The 18,407-nt window shown below is 41.2% G+C and overlaps 5 protein-coding genes across 5 annotated transcripts in view; 1 reads left to right on the top strand and 4 right to left on the bottom strand.

Moving 5' to 3' along the window:
- Window positions 1-587, bottom strand: part of llgl2 (LLGL scribble cell polarity complex component 2) — a 30,409-nt gene extending 29,822 nt beyond the window's left edge. Inside the window, exon 1 of the mRNA XM_084078877.1 lies at window positions 231-587. The gene's annotated coding sequence lies outside the window, so the exon portion shown is untranslated. The remainder of the gene's footprint in view (window positions 1-230) is intronic.
- Window positions 588-1,413: 826 nt separating this feature from the next.
- galk1 (galactokinase 1) lies at window positions 1,414-8,653 on the bottom strand. Its single transcript, XM_084078489.1, has 8 exons — window positions 8,297-8,653; window positions 7,875-8,064; window positions 7,540-7,659; window positions 7,245-7,380; window positions 5,584-5,765; window positions 5,173-5,323; window positions 4,380-4,542; window positions 1,414-1,727 (listed from the first exon to the last, which is right to left on the bottom strand). The coding sequence occupies exons 1-8, from the start codon at window positions 8,459-8,461 to the stop codon at window positions 1,653-1,655; spliced, it is 1,182 nt and encodes a 393-aa protein (XP_083934615.1). The 5' UTR covers window positions 8,462-8,653; the 3' UTR covers window positions 1,414-1,652.
- Window positions 2,294-3,535, bottom strand: LOC311060345 (BTB/POZ domain-containing protein KCTD21-like). Its single transcript, XM_084078498.1, has 2 exons — window positions 3,008-3,535; window positions 2,294-2,858 (listed from the first exon to the last, which is right to left on the bottom strand). The coding sequence occupies exons 1-2, from the start codon at window positions 3,413-3,415 to the stop codon at window positions 2,388-2,390; spliced, it is 879 nt and encodes a 292-aa protein (XP_083934624.1). The 5' UTR covers window positions 3,416-3,535; the 3' UTR covers window positions 2,294-2,387.
- Window positions 8,654-13,073: 4,420 nt separating the features above from the next.
- LOC311060344 (hemoglobin subunit alpha 1-like) lies at window positions 13,074-14,154 on the bottom strand. Its single transcript, XM_084078497.1, has 3 exons — window positions 13,995-14,154; window positions 13,659-13,869; window positions 13,074-13,314 (listed from the first exon to the last, which is right to left on the bottom strand). Exons 1-3 carry the CDS (start codon window positions 14,087-14,089, stop codon window positions 13,186-13,188), a joined length of 435 nt encoding a protein of 144 aa, XP_083934623.1. The 5' UTR covers window positions 14,090-14,154; the 3' UTR covers window positions 13,074-13,185.
- A 2,892-nt stretch (window positions 14,155-17,046) lies between these two features.
- LOC311060343 (hemoglobin subunit beta-1-like) lies at window positions 17,047-17,959 on the top strand. The gene is made up of 3 exons (XM_084078496.1): window positions 17,047-17,203; window positions 17,379-17,601; window positions 17,758-17,959. Exons 1-3 carry the CDS (start codon window positions 17,112-17,114, stop codon window positions 17,884-17,886), a joined length of 444 nt encoding a protein of 147 aa, XP_083934622.1. The 5' UTR covers window positions 17,047-17,111; the 3' UTR covers window positions 17,887-17,959.
- Window positions 17,960-18,407: the final 448 nt, after the last annotated feature.

The raw sequence follows: 18,407 nt of genomic DNA, 5'->3' as shown, positions 1-18,407 counted from the left end.
GAGCTGGACGTCCGGGGGCCTCCTCTAAAAGCAATGGTTCTCAAAGTGGATTCTAGGTACTGACTCTCTGGGGTTCTGTAATGACCCTTATAAGTCTGTAACTCTTGACGGTGTACAAATGGAACCAAATGGACCCGTCAGGTCCATTTGGTTCCATTTGTACACCGTCAAGAGTTAAGGGGAGACCTTGAAATGTAAAAGGTTTGAGAAGGGCTACTCTACAAACTCACCTGACTCCCAAACGATCGGTTTGTTTCTCCGACAACAATGTTCCACTGATTTTAACCGCAACTCCTCCGTGTGTCAGTCAGTAGTATCCAGGTTGGGTCGGGTTGGCTATAAGCAAGCAGCACGGCTGTTTGTTTCCCCCCCCGAAGCGAACTAGACTGGACGCAAACCCACGTATATTCCCTTCCCACTGGTGGTGCCGTGGTGGTGGTGTTGCTGCTGCTGCGGTGCCCCACGTTGTTGTTGTTATTGTTGACTGAATAAATAGTTCCGTACTCGGAGGTTTTTAGAGCTGGAATAGTTGTGGCTGGCTGCTGCTTTTCTTCTTTCTTGTTCTTCCACCACTCACTCACTGCAGCCTCGGTGTTTCCTGAATCATCAGCAGCAGCAGCAGCCAGCGTCCAGTGTTGCCAGATTATGTGAGAGAAATAAGCAGCCAGGTCTAGGAAAACAAGCCCAAAGGAAGCAACTGGGGGCACTATTAGGCCAAAATATCTTGAAATAAAATGTGGAATATTTGGAATATTTTTTAAAACATTCTAACACCACAAATCTGATATGAGGAGGAGGGGGCGTCCCTGGCACACATATTTTCAGATGGGGGGGGTCTGTCGACAAATACATATTCATTTGGGGGTCCTTGACATGAAAATGTTTGAGAACCACCGGTTTATAAACAGCCTTAGGAAACAAGCCCAAATAAGCAACTACCAAGATTTACAAGCAATTTTACAGAAAAAGAAGCTTAAAGTCGCTTACAACAAGCAGACATGGCAACACAGCCAGCGTCCCTCCGCAGGGCTAAACTTGACTCGATTGATAACTCCTCCCTTAACCCCCCCCTTCCTCCAGGGAGCTCATAATAATAGAACAAAACACATAATTTAATCCCCTTCATTTAAATAAATAAATTCCTCTCTTTTTGATTTCCTCAGACACATGAAATAAAAATACAATTGATTGTAACTTGAATTTAACTGAAGTAGGGCAGTCATTCCCCATGACCAAATAGTGTTATTTATTTCAATTTTCCTATTGCATCGAACAAATACATTTGGAAAACTATTTAACGAAACAATTGTGTTTTTCTTTTTCAAATAATTAATAGATAGACAATATGATGTTATATATATAATTATGCAGAAATAAATAAGAGAACTTCATTAATTTGCTGCAAGGCACTGAGATTACTTGTTTTATTTTGAAGGCATATTTCCCATATACAATACATACTATATATCATACTAACATTTGAGTCATCAGATGGCTGATCTTTTCATCTTCATTCAACAGTGTTTCTTTCAATAATCCAGCTGAGAACATTAAAAAAAACATTAAGATTGTAGAGAGGAATGCATCTTTTGTGGCTATACCACTCAGAATAGACTTGCGCACACACACACACACACACACAGTATTTGAGGTCATGACAGACGGAGAACCCGAGCTCCCTCTGAAGCAGTAGTGACATAGAATGTTGGTGATCCACTGTAGCGCTCCTGTTGAGAAGAACACATTGCCATTGAGTGCATGAAACTGCTTATCCAGTAATGAATTAAAATCAATACATGGATGTTTTGGAGGATTTCTCATCTCTCCACATTGCAGGAAGGAGGTTGAGGAGGGAACAAGAGGAAAGAGCCACAGGGGTTGTTTTGCAACCAGGCACCTTTCCTCTCTAATGGACGCAAATCTTTTCCTCTTGCATACTTCCTTCAGCACTACTTCCTCCTTGCTAAAATTACACACTCAGTCCATATCTAATCTGACCACTCCAGAATGAGAGCATCTCACTCCAAAGGCGGATGTACAGAATTTTCATTCAGGATGAGGAAGGAAGGACTTTCAAACATTTTAATAAATGTTCATTGCATTTCTACAAGCATCTATGCGCTAAGACTGGTCAACATTTTATAAAGTAAATAATTATTTAAAATAACCAAAACTAAGGTAGATGTTCAGATACAGAGGGAGGTAGAAACATTTATACATACATTTGTTTTAGTGTTTTGTGGTCATATAATTTCATAATTTCTTTCATCTCTATATTACGGTCATGACGTAACATGACAGTGTTTTGTTAAAAATGAGGTAACATTATTATTCTAGAAAGTTAAGTACTGGGGGTAGTGGGTTAAGTTTGTTATTTGGCCAAGAATTCAGCACTTGACAAGCCGCAGTGAGGCACAGTTAAGAATATCTGTGGGGTCAGGGGTCACTGAATCAACTTTGAAGCCCTCGGCCAGTGACACAGTCAGCAGCTCTTCCATGAAACTCTGCCCATCTGTGATGTCACGGGGGCTCCGGTTTGTACTGATGATTTCATCTGAGTGAGCCTGAGAGAATTCAGGGTCAGAGATGGTTAAACCCCGGTAACGCTGTTTGTCATACTGGTCCAGTGGTAGTTCATCTGGCCGAGGCACCCACTCTAGTTTCAGCCTGTTTTGTCTAGAGTTGCAGGGACGGGGGTGGGCCAGACCCTGTGGGGTCTGGTAGGAGAAGCGTTCACAGAGCAGTGCCACAAAAGCCTTCCAGGTACAAAAGAGGTCGACGGTGAAGAAACGCACAGAGCATGTGCGAAGCTCATAGTTCTCTGGCCCGCGGCGTAAGTTAAAGTGGAGAACTCGCACCTGGGGACGAGATGGCACAACATGCTGATGATGCATTCTGAAGAGTGTACACAAACAAAGAACTGGTCTTTCCATGCCCCCCCACACAGCACACATACACGCACACGCACACAGACAGTTTTTATGCATACAAAATAATATGCACACACCTTGCAGTCAACATCAACCATCAGCATGGCTGCTAGTGGCCCCCCTCTCTGGCTGAGTGGCACCGATGCCTCACAGCGGCGGATCTCCTCCAGCAGAGGGCGTATCTGGAAGAAATCTGCCTCTCTCCGAAGCAGAGTGAGCTCCCAACACTCAACCGGTAAATCCAGGGAGCTGGAACGCAGGTAATTCAGAATGTGCCTGAAAACCTTCCCATCGCGGTCTATGAAAATGTTTCCATGCTTGTCCCTGAGTGCGGGGATCTGCCCAGTGAACATGGCCCCGAGCATCGAGTCACGACACCGTGTCAGAGTGTCAAGTGTTGTAGTGTAGATTTCACCACCTACATTCAGCGATACTGGGTCCTGGAGAGAATTACTGTTGCTGTCTGGCGAGTTGAGGTTAAGCATCTTGGACAGTCAGGGAAGCCAAACTGCTGAGATTTTATGATCCCGGGAAGCCTTTTCAGCACTGGGCTTGATGGCCTTTGTGCCTTGTCTGGGCTGTGGATGCTGCCGTACAGAGAATAAGGATCCTTCTGCACTGTTCAGGAATGCAGCAGAGTGAGAGATGTGGAGTTTCAAGTGTTTCTTTTGCTCCCAAGAAAGACTTTCTCTTCTTTTGAGAGTCAGCAAGGCACATCAGTAACCAGGATACGGACAAGTTACAAAAGATGCAAGGAAATTTGCCAACACTGAAGATTTATTAAAAGAAAAACCGGTGTACCTTACAAATACAGTTCTCCACTTTGTTTTTGCTCCATTCTGTTGTATAAAAACAAACTGATATTCACAAGTTTCTGTGAGTTTCCGTGCAGGTCTTTTCCCATGATTAATTGTATATCCTTATTGATTCCTCTAGCCGTGGGATTGTAGACGGTGTCACTGCCAGTAGCCAACAGCAGGCCTGTTGCATAAGCCCAATTTGACAGCGTTTCAGTAGCCACAGACAGAGAATGGAAGTGAGGGGCACAGTGACAAGACTAGCATGCTAATAACGGGACTCTTCTGTCTCAGCCTCAGCGGAACTCGCTTTTATTCTCTGCTCATACCCTCCCAATCTCACACACAAAGTTGTGTACTCATGCTCCCACACGCACACACAGAGATTCTGGGGCCGTCCGGGCAAGACACGGGGGACTGGACAATTTATCTGAAATGTCCTTCTTAAAGTGACAGCCGAAGCACTGAAAAGTGGCTTTTATCCTCGGTGAACAACGCCCAGTTGAATTCACCTTTGAGTTAACATGTTTCTTCTTTACACAGAATTAGAAAAATGAAATTTAGCCTAAATACAAAAAAAGTGAAATGTTGGTTCAGAATACTTGAATGAGTGATTTACTCTCTATTTCTGTGTGTGTCTATAAACACCTACCTGTATATGAAGTATAGTCCTATCAATGACGTGGGCCGGCAGTAAAGTGACGGTGCATCCACCAAACCCTCCGCCTGTCATCCTGCTACCAAACACGCCATCCACCTCCATAGCTGCAGCCACCAGTTCATCCAGCTCCCTGCAGCTCACCTCATACAAGTCTCTGACAGAGAGGCAATGCATACACCGTGTCTTAATATGATTATCATACACAGCCTCTATCTGTCAAAATGATCACTGTGTACAGCAAAATCCAGTGTTCATTTCATTCAAAAACGTTGTTTTCTTTATCTTTTCTTTTTATGTTTCTGCCCAATTCAGTTGTTCTAGCAATTCCCCTTGAACAATGAACTATACAACAACACAGTCCCTGTCACGGCTAATCCCCAAAGTTGGCCAGAGGGTGTATACAACCGCATTGCCAGTCAGTTTCTTCTTTTCACCACACAATGAGGAGTTTCACCGGGAGGTTGTGAGGTGTGCCGCATAACACACTACGTTTCCCAGTTCTGTGCCCCGACCAACCTGTAATAGTCACCAGTGCAGTGACAAAGAACACAATCTCATGCTGGCTTCCCACTGATGAACAATTGTATTTGTTTGAATTGTGTACGCAGCAAGTACTTTACATCTACTGTACGTCACACGAACACCTCCATTTTTACCCTTTCATAGTTAAATCAACATTCAGGATTTTACTGTGTGTTGTGGGGATGATGCCACTTAAAAAAGAAAGGAAGGAAAAGAGGAATTGACACTTTAAATGTTTTTACAGTAACTGTGTGAGCCCTACCTCAGGGAGTTGTGACTCTCCACCATAAGCTTTCCAAATATTTTATATGAGCTTGTCTTCAGAGCTTCGGCAGCCTGGGAAGTCCTCTCTATCTCTTCGATAACATGACGAGCTCTACGATATGTCACATTATCCATTCGGTCCCTTGAATCTGAAACAATTAGAATAATGAAAGTCTTCAAATAGCTAATTTAACTGTTTTACCCCCTATTTTCTCACCAAGCACGGTTTTGTGGTTAGAAATCATACAGTAAGCCACGCCTTATCAATGCTATGGTTGGTCCTGTGTTTCAGGACAAGCTTTAAATGTTGAACATGAAATAGTCTATGGCACCACAAGAATTAAGCTGCAGAATTACGCAGGTTTGTTTTTTGTAATGTCAACCACCAACAGAATAGAGCATTATATACCCTCCAGGTCTTTCATGGTAGCCTCCCTGAGGCTGGCCTTTCCCAAGATGGAAGCAGCCTCCTCACATTGTCTGCGTCTGGTGGGGTACTCACTGCCAGTCAGAGAGTGTTTGACATTGGAATTGGTGATGAGTATGACCAGGCTTGGATCAGACAATGGAACTGAGGTTGCCTCCAGGGACCTGAGTAAGCGGCACAGAAATACATGATTGATAGTATTCAAATCACCAAAGCTAATGCATATCATGAAATCTTTTAACAGTGTGGCTGACGGCCGAGCCGTCTAGAACAGGGTTTGTCTGTATGTAGATCAATCATTACTCACGCGGCTAGTTAATGACATCCCGAAACAGAATATTAACAGTGCCCTGTTAGAACTCGCAGACACACATCACGACACAGCAATTAACATATATTACATAGTCTAATAATAATGACATAATAATAGTCTCCCCTCCCTGTCCAATCATTAGATATCAATAGCTTTTAGACTTGTAGTTTGTAAACAGCATAAATTTCGCAGTGTTCAGATGGCGAACAAATTGTTAACTTGCTGTGTTGCGATGTGTGTCTGCGAGTTACACCAGGGCACTGTTAATATTATGTTTCGGAATGTCATTAACTTAGCCATGTGAGTTTTTTTCCTTCTTTTTAATGAATTTCAATTTAGTCATTGCCAATTCCCCACAGTCCCTGGCAATATCCACTGCCAAAACCTACTGTGATTTTGTGACAACCACACATTATTACTGCAATATATACAACTATATAAAAAGTTATGAATTATGTTTTTATCTACTATATCAGTACTATGTGCACACTCATTTCCCAAAACAGAGGCAGATTCTATACCTTAAAACAGCGGTTCTCAAATATGTTCATGTCAAGGACCACCAAATTGGTCCCCATTTAAAAAGATTTTGTGGCAGCGACCACAACATTTGTCAAGATTTGTTTTGAAAATAGCAGCTCTACAAGCTCCCATTGCAACACACTGCTGTGAGCTTGTAGAGCTGCTATTTTCGAATAGCCGACAAATAAAAAAGCGCTTAATTGTCTTCCTCATTTTGCTTGGGACTCCCTGGAACCCCTTCAAGGACCTCTGGGGGTCCTCGGATCCCACTTTGAGAACCAGAGCCTTAGAAATACGGTGTATATATTTTAACCACTTTTGTATTTATTTAAATTGATCACGTCAAGTTTTCTAAAATAATGAAAATAGCAGATCTACAAGCTCACAACACAAATAGCTAATCTTGTAGATCATCTATTTTCGCTATGAGTACAAGTGTACCTTCAGATTTTGACTTGCTCACTGGTATGCCTTGAGTACACAGAGTTTTAAAACCACTGGTGTAGACAACCATGTGTATTCCACATGGAGTTGCCATATGCTTCTTTTCACCTGAAGTGAGGAGTTTCACAGTGAGGGCATAACAATGCCATCCTCCCAGTTGTGCTCCATTCTGAACAGCCACCAGGACCAAACTGTAGGACTCACTAATGCAGTGAGAGAGAACACCCTCCCATGCCGGCTAGCCAACCCAGTCTCCACCATGGTTGGCAGGAACTTTAACCCTGTGCCACCTGGACGGCGGAGACCTGAAGTGTTCCTTGTAATTGAAAACACATTGGAAACTATGTGCAAACTTTTTCATTACCTGCAGTCAATTAGCAAAGCATGAGCCTCTCTCCCCAGAACAGACACAAACTGGTCCATGATGCCGCAAGGCACGCCAGCATGGGTGTGTTCTGCCTGCTGACATGCCACTGCCTTGGCCACCTTGTCTCCATCATCTGAGGACAAGAAGTAGAAAATAAATCACAAATCTCAGCTCAAATCACCATTAACCGGTTTGTGCCATCAGTACAGATTAGAGCCAAGTAAGTAAGTACTGAACTGTATTGTGATCAGTGATCACTAGTGTGCCATCAAACCCAGGTTCTGACTCTGACCTGGGTTAAGCTGCTGTAGGAATGTGTAGACAGCCACCTCGAGAGATGCTGAGCTGGATAGGCCTCCTCCCAGTGGCACGCTGCTGGCTATGACGGCCCTGAAGCCAGGGACAGGTTGAGCTGAAGAGAGTGAGAGAGAGAGAAAGAGAGAGAGAGGGAGGGGGGGGGGGGGGGGGTGAGAGACAACTTATTGTTGTGCTGGTGTCTGTGTGTACACATCGCAAGTTAAATTCCATAACTAAATCTGGTGTTCGGCATCTTCACAAAAACAACATACATGCAACTTTTGGCATTCAATGGTTGTTGTTTTCTTTTCAGTTCACTCATTTCTTTACCCCTGTAATGCTGCACTACACCCTTCACGTAGTTTGCCCATTTGGGATGCCCAGGAGACAGAGGTGAACCATCACTGGGCAGGTTGAAGTCCACCCTATTGGGCTCCTCAATATCCTTAGTTACTGTTACTATGGAGACAGTCTGGTCAGAGGTTCGACTCCCTACCACCACAGTCACCATGGGCAGGGCCTAAGAGAGAGAGGCAGACGCTGTCATACATGTATGGAATATGGAAATGTTTTGTATTGTAATGACAATGTTTTATTTGCAACTTGAGGGGATAAACAATTTATACCATAATTCACAGTGTTCAGTGTTTTATGACGTTGTTTGTACATACAGTGAGTGACCAATGACCATACCTAAACATGGAAACCACAAATATGATGCATCACATTAACGTTTGATTGTGTTATGTTACCATTGGCAGCACGAATCCTTGGTTGTAGTCGGTGTGTTCCCCTATCAGGTTGACTCTTCCGGGGGCACATACCGCCACTTCAGGAGCCTCTCCGCCGAACACCTGCTCGTAGGTACGGCGAGCCTCCTGAACCAGCTCGGACACACTGGGAACTGGACTGGCCATTGAGAAAATGTGGTACAAAGTCCAATGTAATTTACTTTAAAGTAAATAAAGAGAGGCAGACATTAATACACTCACTTTGTCCAAAATGTATGAAACAAAGTGGGAGCGGAATAAGATACAACACAGACAAGTATAACGACAGTGAACACAAAGCATAGACACAAAGTTGTAATATTTGGCATATGATGACAAGTCAGCTGATTTAGTTCCTGGATTAGTTTGATTGGTGTAGAGACGTCACATGACCGGCTATGGCTTATGTTTGTCTTGCGCAAACATTTTTGTTTGTTCGATTTAGTCCTCATTCATTCAGTTAAAACGATTTGTTGTCAAAGAATTGCATTTACTATATTACTTGAATGTGCCAAATGTTCGTGGGGTATTAGTATTTATATATGCTTTTTCTCATCTCTGTTGAGCATCGAGGGGAATTAGCTCAAATGGTAGAGCGCTCGCTTAGCATGCGAGAGGTAGGGGGATCGATGCCCCCATTCTCCAAAGTTTTTTTTTTAATGACATAATCATCTTTCAATAAAATTCTTGTATACCCTAATATCATCATTTAAACCTCTTAATGTATTGTATTGTAATTGTATTGTAATAGAGACCCAGACTATAGGCTACTAGTAGCTCCATAAAGAACCTCTCACTCCGCTATACAGCTCCGAGATGAGGCTCTATGTCATGTGGTTCTCATCCGGGATCGGTCGAACGTCCGCCAAGGCTCCGCTGTTTACCCTTTTGTATACATCGTATCCCAAAACTAATGGTAGATTCCAAACCTCACGGATGTTTAAGGTTTGGACCGGAGCATAATATTTTAGGTCTGGAGCGAAACTACCCGTTTAAATCGCTTATTTAGTCAGCCTGTGGCCATGTTTCCCATTCAACCCGGAAAACCCCCCTACGTCCGCTGCCAGTACTGCTCCTGGTTTGGCTACAATGGGAAACATGGCCACCGGCGGACTAAATAAGCGATTTAAACGGGTAGTTTCGCTCCAGACCTAAAATATTATGCTCCGGTCCAAACCTTAAACATCCGTGAGGTTTGGAATCTACCATTAGTTTTGGGATACGATGTATACAAAAGGGTAAACAGCGGAGCTTGGCGGACGTTCGACCGATCCCGGATGAGAACCACATAGAACCTCATCTCGGAGCTGTATAGCGGAGTGAGAGGTTATTTATGGAGCTAGGCTACTAGCACTCCTAAGTGTATGTAAACAGCTAAATCAACCAAAGTTTACTTTAACACGGCTGAATTATATTGACAAAATTAATAAATTAACAAATCTGGTTACTTCATCTTCTATTATGCAACACGTTTGATATGAAGGGTTTGAAACGGAATACATTTAGTTGAAACTGAATAAATGAAGCGATAAGCTCGTGATGTGTGGAGTGTGACTCCCTCTGGTGGTTGTGAGGTGCGACGGATCTGCCCATAGAGTCCATAGAGTTATGATCTGCCACCCTGCCTGCTTCGTTGTTGTGGATCATGTCGCGTTGCGTTGGTGCCTTGTTCTCAATGGTGGAAAGTAACTAAATACATTTACTCAAGTACTGTACTTAAGTACACTTTTCAGGTATGTTTTACTTTACTGGAGTATTTCCAATTTTCAGTAGCCTACTTTTACTCCACTACATCTCAGAGGCAAATATTGTACCTTTACTCCACTACAATGATTTGAAAACTTTCTGGTCTCCAATTGGAGGCGTGGGTTCAAATCCCACTTCTGACACACGCTTTTGCGTATCACATTCACTGATGTAGCGAAGGTTTACATATTATAAATAAATATGTTACGTTTATGTTATTTGCCAACAAACTACATGCTTGTGGGAAGAGAAGACTAGCTCACAGTTGGAGTCAGTGTAGCCATGGTTCACATGACGCTCGTCTGTCATGTTTCAGGGCTAGAGTCAGTGGTGGAAAAAGTAGGCTACTCAATTGTTTTACTTAGGTAACGTAAAAGTATCAATACTGCAATGCAGAAACACTTTGTTGTAAAAGTCTGGTAATCAAAATGTACGTGAGTAAAAGTACAAAAGGATTGGCATCAAAAATATACTTAAAGTAGGCTACTAAAAGTAAAAGTACTCATTATGCAGAATGTCCCGTTTCACAAGTAATCATAATGTCTAAAATGTAGAAACATATTTTGAAAAGATCTGATACAAGCTCACAAGGCCTCATGATGCAATGTGCTGTGAGCTTGTAGATCAGCTATTTTCAAATAGTAACGTTTAATAGGGCTGAAGTGGTTATGTATGTTTTGTAATAATAATCAAAATCCACAAAAAGTTACTAGTAACTAAAGTTTTCAAATAATTGCAGTGGAGTAAAACTACAATATTTGTCTCTGAGATGTAATGGAGTAGAAGTAAAAGTATAGAAAATTGGAAATACTCCAGCAAAGTAAAAGTAAGCCTACCTCAAAAATGTACTTAGGAACACTACTTGAGTTAATGTACTTAGTTACTTTCCACCACTGACACACTGGATAATGCATGCTCCCCTTACCAGAAAAGTGAAAAACTAAACAAAAAATCACACCTGTGTGAAGGTAGCGGCGCCTTTGATACATTTTGTCATCAATAAGTGTTTATAATGTGTTTATAGCCACGTGTCACGTGAAGCTTGACCAATCACTTTGTTGACGTGTCTGACCAATCAGAACGTTGACGCAAAAGCCAGGTATAGAGGGCTACCGCTCTATACCTAAAGGTATAGAGCGGCTAGCGCCGCTAAAAACCCACAGAGACAAACTTTCAAATATATAGGCTACCTGAGCTGAGCTAACAAACTAAACAAACTAAACAAGCTGGTGGGAAGAGAAGACTAGCTCCGCAGTTGGAGTAAAGCAGTGGTTCTCAAACTTGTTCATGTCAAGGACCCCCAAATTGACACTTATTAGCCCACGGACCCCCATTTCAAAAGATATGCCAGGGACCCCCATAAGAGAAGATTTTTTTACGGCTCTAGCAGTGATTCTCAACCATTTTAATTTCAAGGATCACCAGTTTGACATGCATTAGGGCGACAGACCCCCATTTAATGGCATTTCTATCACTTGGACCGCAATTTATATTGTAAAATCTAATTTAACTCTGCGAGGGTGTAAATGGAACCAAATCCATTTGGTTCCATTTGTACACTCTCAGAGTTACAGACCCATAAGGGTCCATTTGGTGCCTAATCTATCATTTAGCTGGGGACTCCCTCAAAGACCCCTGGGGGTCCCCGGACCCCACTTTGAGAACCAATGGAGTAAAGGACCATTTGGAGGTGGAGGTGTTCCGAAGAGACGCAAATGAGGAGCCCCAAAAGCCCCGTCAGCGGCCCCTAGAGGCCGTGCTGCTTCTGATACAGAACCAGACATTTTGGCCAAAGGGTGGCGCTAAAGGAAAGGCAATGGTGTCACCAAAATCAGTAGGCTTCTTAGTTCTTCCATAATAAAATGTCATTAACATACGTTACCCTTACCATGCCATGCACATCCACCATGGAAATAGAAAACTAAATACAAGGACCAACGACATGTCATTTAAAGTTTATTTTATTTTATGTCATGGACCAGCTAAGAGCTCCAATCTGTTGAAGTTATCAAGATAGGACTAAAGACTATAGCTTTAAGGTTCACACCCTATAGGCTTTTTTTGCCCACATATATATATTCTATAGGCTACTGCACTTTGAGATTTGTTGCAAGTGTAAAGTGCACCACTTTATTTGTGATCGATACTATATTGTGCTGTTTATTCTCCTAATACATAATGTCTGTTTGACAGTCTGATTATCTTTCATTCTAATCAATTGGTAATGATCTACTCGCCCCTCCTGCCCAAGACCTCTGGTTGAAACATTAGTTTAATAAACATTCTGCATCGTGGCTACGAGTGTGCATCCTCCTCATCCATTTGAATTTAACCTTTTATACCAAGGTCAGAATCTCCACAATACTGGTGTGTGACTGTGTGCACCTTCCTCTTGTTTGTTATTTAGATACAGTAGCCTACCGTGTTTTCTTGTCTACAAATGCCAAGTGTTATTTAGCATGTTGTTCAGTCAGGTATTCCTCTACTTTGTAGCAAGGTTTTCTTTGCACTCTATTTACTTGCATTTAAGTCGTTTAAGTCATTTAAAGACATCTGCTGAATTGCAAATTGACAAATAGTCAAATTCATTTGTTTTCCTAATGGCTCAATTAATTGATTAACTATAATATTAATACTATAACATATATATAACAATTTCTTCGCCTGCAAAACAAACGCTCTTCTATACTGCCTTACCTAAATGAATCTAGGTATATAACCTATTTATTTTTAAAGAAGAAATACAAATTTAGATCGCCTAAAACTAATAAGTAGCCTATAGGCTACATACCTATCATTCTGCTCTCTGTCCTGATCCAGTGGAGATGTAGGCCTCAGGGACGTGCTTGGACTCTGCCAGGCCATTTAGCCAGTTATGGCCAACTATTATGGACTATATTAAGATTGGGTTAACTGCTGTGCTAATGCTGATGTCTTACAAAATGTATTTTTCTAATTAAAACATATTTTAAAAAAAACACCAACATATTGACATATTGAATAAAAGACAAGGTTTAAGTTTTGTATCAATTACATTTATTTATTATTTTCACCAGGAATGACAGATGTGGCCTTTCACTCGGCGGACTGCGTCTGGCGTGCAGTCTATCCAGGGCAGGCGCAGCTTATCTGTACTTGTCAGAGAGGGCCAGGGCTACGAGGTTCAGGAACTTATCCATGGCCAAGTGCATAACAGGAGTGAACTCATCCGGGAAAGATTTGGCAATCGTCAAATGAAGGTTGTAGATCAGGAACTGTGGACAATAAAGAAAGCGTATATTTAAGATCAGAACAGAAGTGTAGGTAGCCTACATTTAATTAATGCGACCTCAATCTGACAATGATTGCTGGTATCATTGTGGGGTGTTACTGTAATTATTATTATAATTATTATAATAATGCTATTATTATTTATAATAATAATTCAAATGATTTATAGTGTTGTGTACGCGGAAGGAAGCGCAACATCAATCTATTAAACAATCCAGTCTTAATTTGACAGGGCGGATTTATTTTTATTTTTATCTCATCAGCACACATATATAATTCTCAACCACGCACACCACTGTAACACAGTTATAACCTAGCAGTGACTCACCTTGTAGTTGACGGGATCCACACGGAGCTGGAAGGCGTGCTGCTCGCTAAGAGACAGCATGTCAGCCTCCATGGTGTCCATGTTGGCCACACAATCTGTGATGGCCTTCATGACCTTCTGGGCCTGTTTCTTCACATGGGGGCTCTTCGCGCTCAGGTCGGCTCCCCAGTGAGCAAAGTAGGTCTTGGATTGAGGGTTAACGAAGAACATCCTGTCAAACAATCAGAAAATATTTAAAATCGAGAAATTCGATGTGTTGCTGTAGACATTATGCATTGTCGACATAGCGTACTTTTATTGAACTGTATCTTTAATAATATGTAACACTATGCATACCTGGAAATGGCCTCAATGCCGATCGCATCCGATCTCTTTGCTACCATGGCCCACCCGACCTTGACCAGGCCCTTGTCTTTACTGTTCAGACTCATGGTGGCGGTTCTCTCTCTGTTTCTGGTCCTGAATCAAAAGGGGAATGGAGAGCACTGGGGTGGTCTGCACAGCCAACATGCTTTTATATTCACATGCTTTCGGGAGGGGCGCCTCTTGAATTGGTGCCAAGTCAGTGACGCAGGTTCACCACCACCCATCTTCCATCTTCAGCTGATAGACCTCTTCATGGAGGAGAGCCAACAATGTAACATATCATTGTAGGCTAGTCTGCATTGCGAAAATAGTGGAACAAAATGGTGTGAAATAAAAAATACCTCCATTTAACGTTATTGATTTAACGAATTTTAAATGTAGCTATTGATGCACAGAAGAAAAAATACAATGTTAATGCAACTTTGCATGTAAAAATGTATGTTTAATTTTAGGCTTATTGATTTATACTTCTCGATCTGTTCCAGTTGTAGGCTAGCCTACTAAATATCATATTATCCCAAGATTAGCAGGCATTTTATCGGCTTCTACATCTTTCTCGCCGTTCCCTCGCTTATTTCATGTTTCCTCAACAGGCAACACATTTTGAATTTAGCCTCAGAATATAATAATTATTATGCTATCACTATCCGATGTCATTGACACATTCTAATATCATGTAGGCCTATGTGTAGTATCAGATTTTCTTAAATATAGCCTGTTAAGGCCTATGGAATAGACCTATCTTGTTTAGTGACTCAACTTTAAGAGTCACAGATGTTGTGCGGGTGGTGGGTGCAACATGGAGAACGTTTGGCTACAATAAAACGCAAGTCTTGCTGTCGGGCAGAAACCTTGTATGCCCCAGAAATTATAATCCTTTTTAGCCTGTTAGGCCTATTAAAAAAGTGAAAATATCCAATCTACAAGGCAATGTTTTGTGAGCTTGTAGATCGGCCGTTCTTATTCTTCCTTCATGGTTCATGCCATGAGAGACACTCAAATTATGGTTGATATCAAATCATGTGCTCACATGTAGGCCTAGCCTATCTGACTGGTTATCTGAATGACTATGACATATTTTGTTTTCACAAGTTAATGTGTTGGGTCTGATTTTGATTTTCTGTTTGGGATTTACCTGATTGGGTTTTAGATTAGTCAGTGTTATTATATATAATTCAGAAAAGCTTCCTGTGGACAGGTGTTGAAAATTAGTACTCGTGCTATATACACTTTAAACAATGCATCTGTTTTTTTGTAATGCAATTGTGATGCCCATATCAAATTAATACACATAACATAACATAACATAACATAACATGAATAATTATCTACACATCATCATTACCGTATTCACTATTCAAGCATCTTTTCTGCACAACATCCTAGAAAACGTGTCTAATAGTGCACGCTTCTTCTTCTATCTCACCCAGCACCGGTCTACCGTTGTAGTGGTCTATGCGAGTTGCATTGACACATTAGAATGAACAATGAAGGATGGTGTTTGCACACAGACAATGCGTTTGACATTTCTCATTCTCTCAACATACCATTCTTATCAACTTATTTTCGTTCAATCATTCATAGTAGCTTATACATTGTTTTGCTTTCTGAATATATGAATAAACAAATCACATAGTGGGGTTTGGATAGGCCTATTGTAGCCAAACCTGCACCAACATGACTTTGATATTTCATTATGTCTATCAGTTCGTGCTGGGGTATAGGTCCGACATCATATCTATCTAGCCATGCCATTTGTTGGTTCTCAGCCATTCTGATCTTCTGGCTGAATGTCATCATCATCATCATCATCATCATCATCATCATCATCATCATCATCATCCTCACCTCCTCTCCTCCACAAGCTGCTACTCTAACCTGATATTAAGCTAACGGTAACAAAGACTAATTGGCAGGTGAAATCGGGGTTATAGGAAAAGCGATTGTAGAAATTGATATATATATATATTATATATTAACACCCCTAGGCTAAATTAACACTCCTACTTGGTTCCCACTGCCTCTCAGTAAAGAAAATAGACTACTGTGTATAGTGTTGCCCTTATTTCAGAATAATTAGTAATGCATCATGCCAATTCAACTGTGGGCTGTGATGGGGTGAGACGGAATCCTATAGCGTATATATCATATACATTGGGAGGACAGATATATTATTAGGCCTATTTTTGTTTTTATTTTTGCTTTCTTTTCTTTGGCCTAAAAAAGTTGTTATTCGTTATGTTTAGCGTCTTTGAGCGCTAAATAATAATTAGGCAATCATTAAACATATTACAATATGAACATGTCTAATATGTCTTATTTACACAAAACAGTTTGAATAAAAAATGTGTCTCGTAAATGTAGAACGAGACACCATTTAATGCAATTAAAGTAGTCTAGGCTACCGTTCTTAGATTCCCATGCAGTGACCATGCAGTGAATGCCATACTAAATAAATAAATAAATAACGCGTTCTGCTCAAGTAGGCAAGTTTCTTAATCAAGACCTACGTATTTGGTCCTCTCGTTGGCAGGGTGGGGGTGGCACATGCTGCTGGAGATAACACTTATGTTTAGACAGATAATGTGGAAAATATACTGTGCGACTGCCTGGTTTGCAAAAAAACGTAGGCATATTTGAACACATTTCCTGCGACATAGTTTAATTTCCCATTGGATGAGATTAAAAAAGAAACGAATGAATACAGAACTGCATTTCACCTTTAAGCTTAGGCAGATTAAAAAACACTACAGTGCTATAACGGGTTTGTGTGTTTATTTGTTTGTTTTGGTCCAGAGGGGCATCGTGAGGGCAAAGGGTGGTGACTTGAGCCACTGTTGCCACACCCTTCTGCAGCACGTGCCTGTCAGTAAAGATATACAAGCCATGGTGGTGCATCTCAAATCCAATCATCCACAAGCTAGGTTACGAAAAAAGCTCAAGCTTATCGGATACCTGCCAATGCCATCTCCAACCTATCACAACTCGCCCTCTCGTTTAGGGCGGAGGAAGTTTTAGGTATTTATAGGGCAGACGGGCCCTTTGGGGCCAGAGACTGTTTCTAAGTAACTCACCAAGAAAGCAAACATGGTTGTGTGGACAGATAGCGAAAAAGATTTCATTGCCAAAGTCTTCGCCAGTTTGGACTTTGACGACATCGGACCCAAGGCTCTGTCCAGGTATAACTCCACTCGGAATTAGTTGATTATAGGCTATAGTTCCAAAAAAAACATTATTATGATCCTATTATTATTATTTCTATTATTATATTAGATATTTTAACATAATATAAGCTGTTCTGATTATTCTGTCCAACTGCATTTCAATTTATCAATGTGAAATATATGTCCGCAGGTGTCTGATCGTGTACCCATGGACACAGCGGTACTTCGGGTCCTTCGGTAACCTGTACAATGCCGAGGCCATCCAGTCCAACGAGATGATCGCAGCCCACGGCATCAAGGTGTGCCACGGTCTCGACAGGGCCTTGAAGAACATGGACAACATCAAGGAAACTTATAAGGAGCTGAGCATTCTGCACTCAGAAAAACTGCACGTCGACCCCGACAACTTCAGGGTAACATTTATAAAACACACATGACATATAGCTAACTTGTAACTTTGAAATGATAAAATGGGTTTTCAGAATTTTCTGTTAAAACCCATAGGTGTATTCACATCACATGTCATTTTAAATATATATCTAATTGTGAATGTTCTCTGTCTCCCCCAGCTGTTCTCTGACTGCCTCTCCATCTCCATCGCCGCCAAGTTGGGTACAGCTTTCAACCCCGCCATGCAGGCCGCCTGGCAGAAGTTCTTGAACGTCGTTTGCTCTGCTCTGGGCAGGCAGTACCACTAAAGGGTCTCTAGACCTGAGGGAATTCAGCTTCTGTGCCCTTTCCTCAATAAAGAATCATCATTTACTAGACGTAGCCTATTTGTTGTGTCTTTGTTTTTCCTCTTACGCGTGCGTATTTACGCACGAGTCGACCTTAAAGCAATTTTTGTGGTAAGATCCAGGTCAGATTAGGCATTAAAGATACCATCATTCATATTTAATTGATTTGTCACAATCTTTGGATACATTTGTCCAAATTAGGCAAAATAAGGGGCTAGCTCAGTGGTTTTCAAAGTGGAGAGGAGAGATTTTTAAAATAAATAAATAATAATAAAACCATTTTATTTGATTTTTTATGAATACATAATGTATTAGTTTATTTGTATGTTTATTTAAAGGTACTTTAATATTTAGGTGATATTTTTTGTTAAAGTAAGCGTTAAATAGCTCTATATTACCATAATCATTGCTATAGACTAGTATTTGTTCAAAAACAGTGATCTCCCAGTCTCTCCAGCAGCTCTTTAGTAAACTGAAAATAC

Source organism: Gymnoscopelus microlampas, assembly GCF_963454915.1.
Source record: "Gymnoscopelus microlampas genome assembly, chromosome: 14".
NCBI classification, from domain to species: domain Eukaryota; kingdom Metazoa; phylum Chordata; class Actinopteri; order Myctophiformes; family Myctophidae; genus Gymnoscopelus; species Gymnoscopelus microlampas.
Note: the sequence above shows the minus strand (reverse complement) of the source record. Positions and strands in the feature narration are given on the sequence as shown.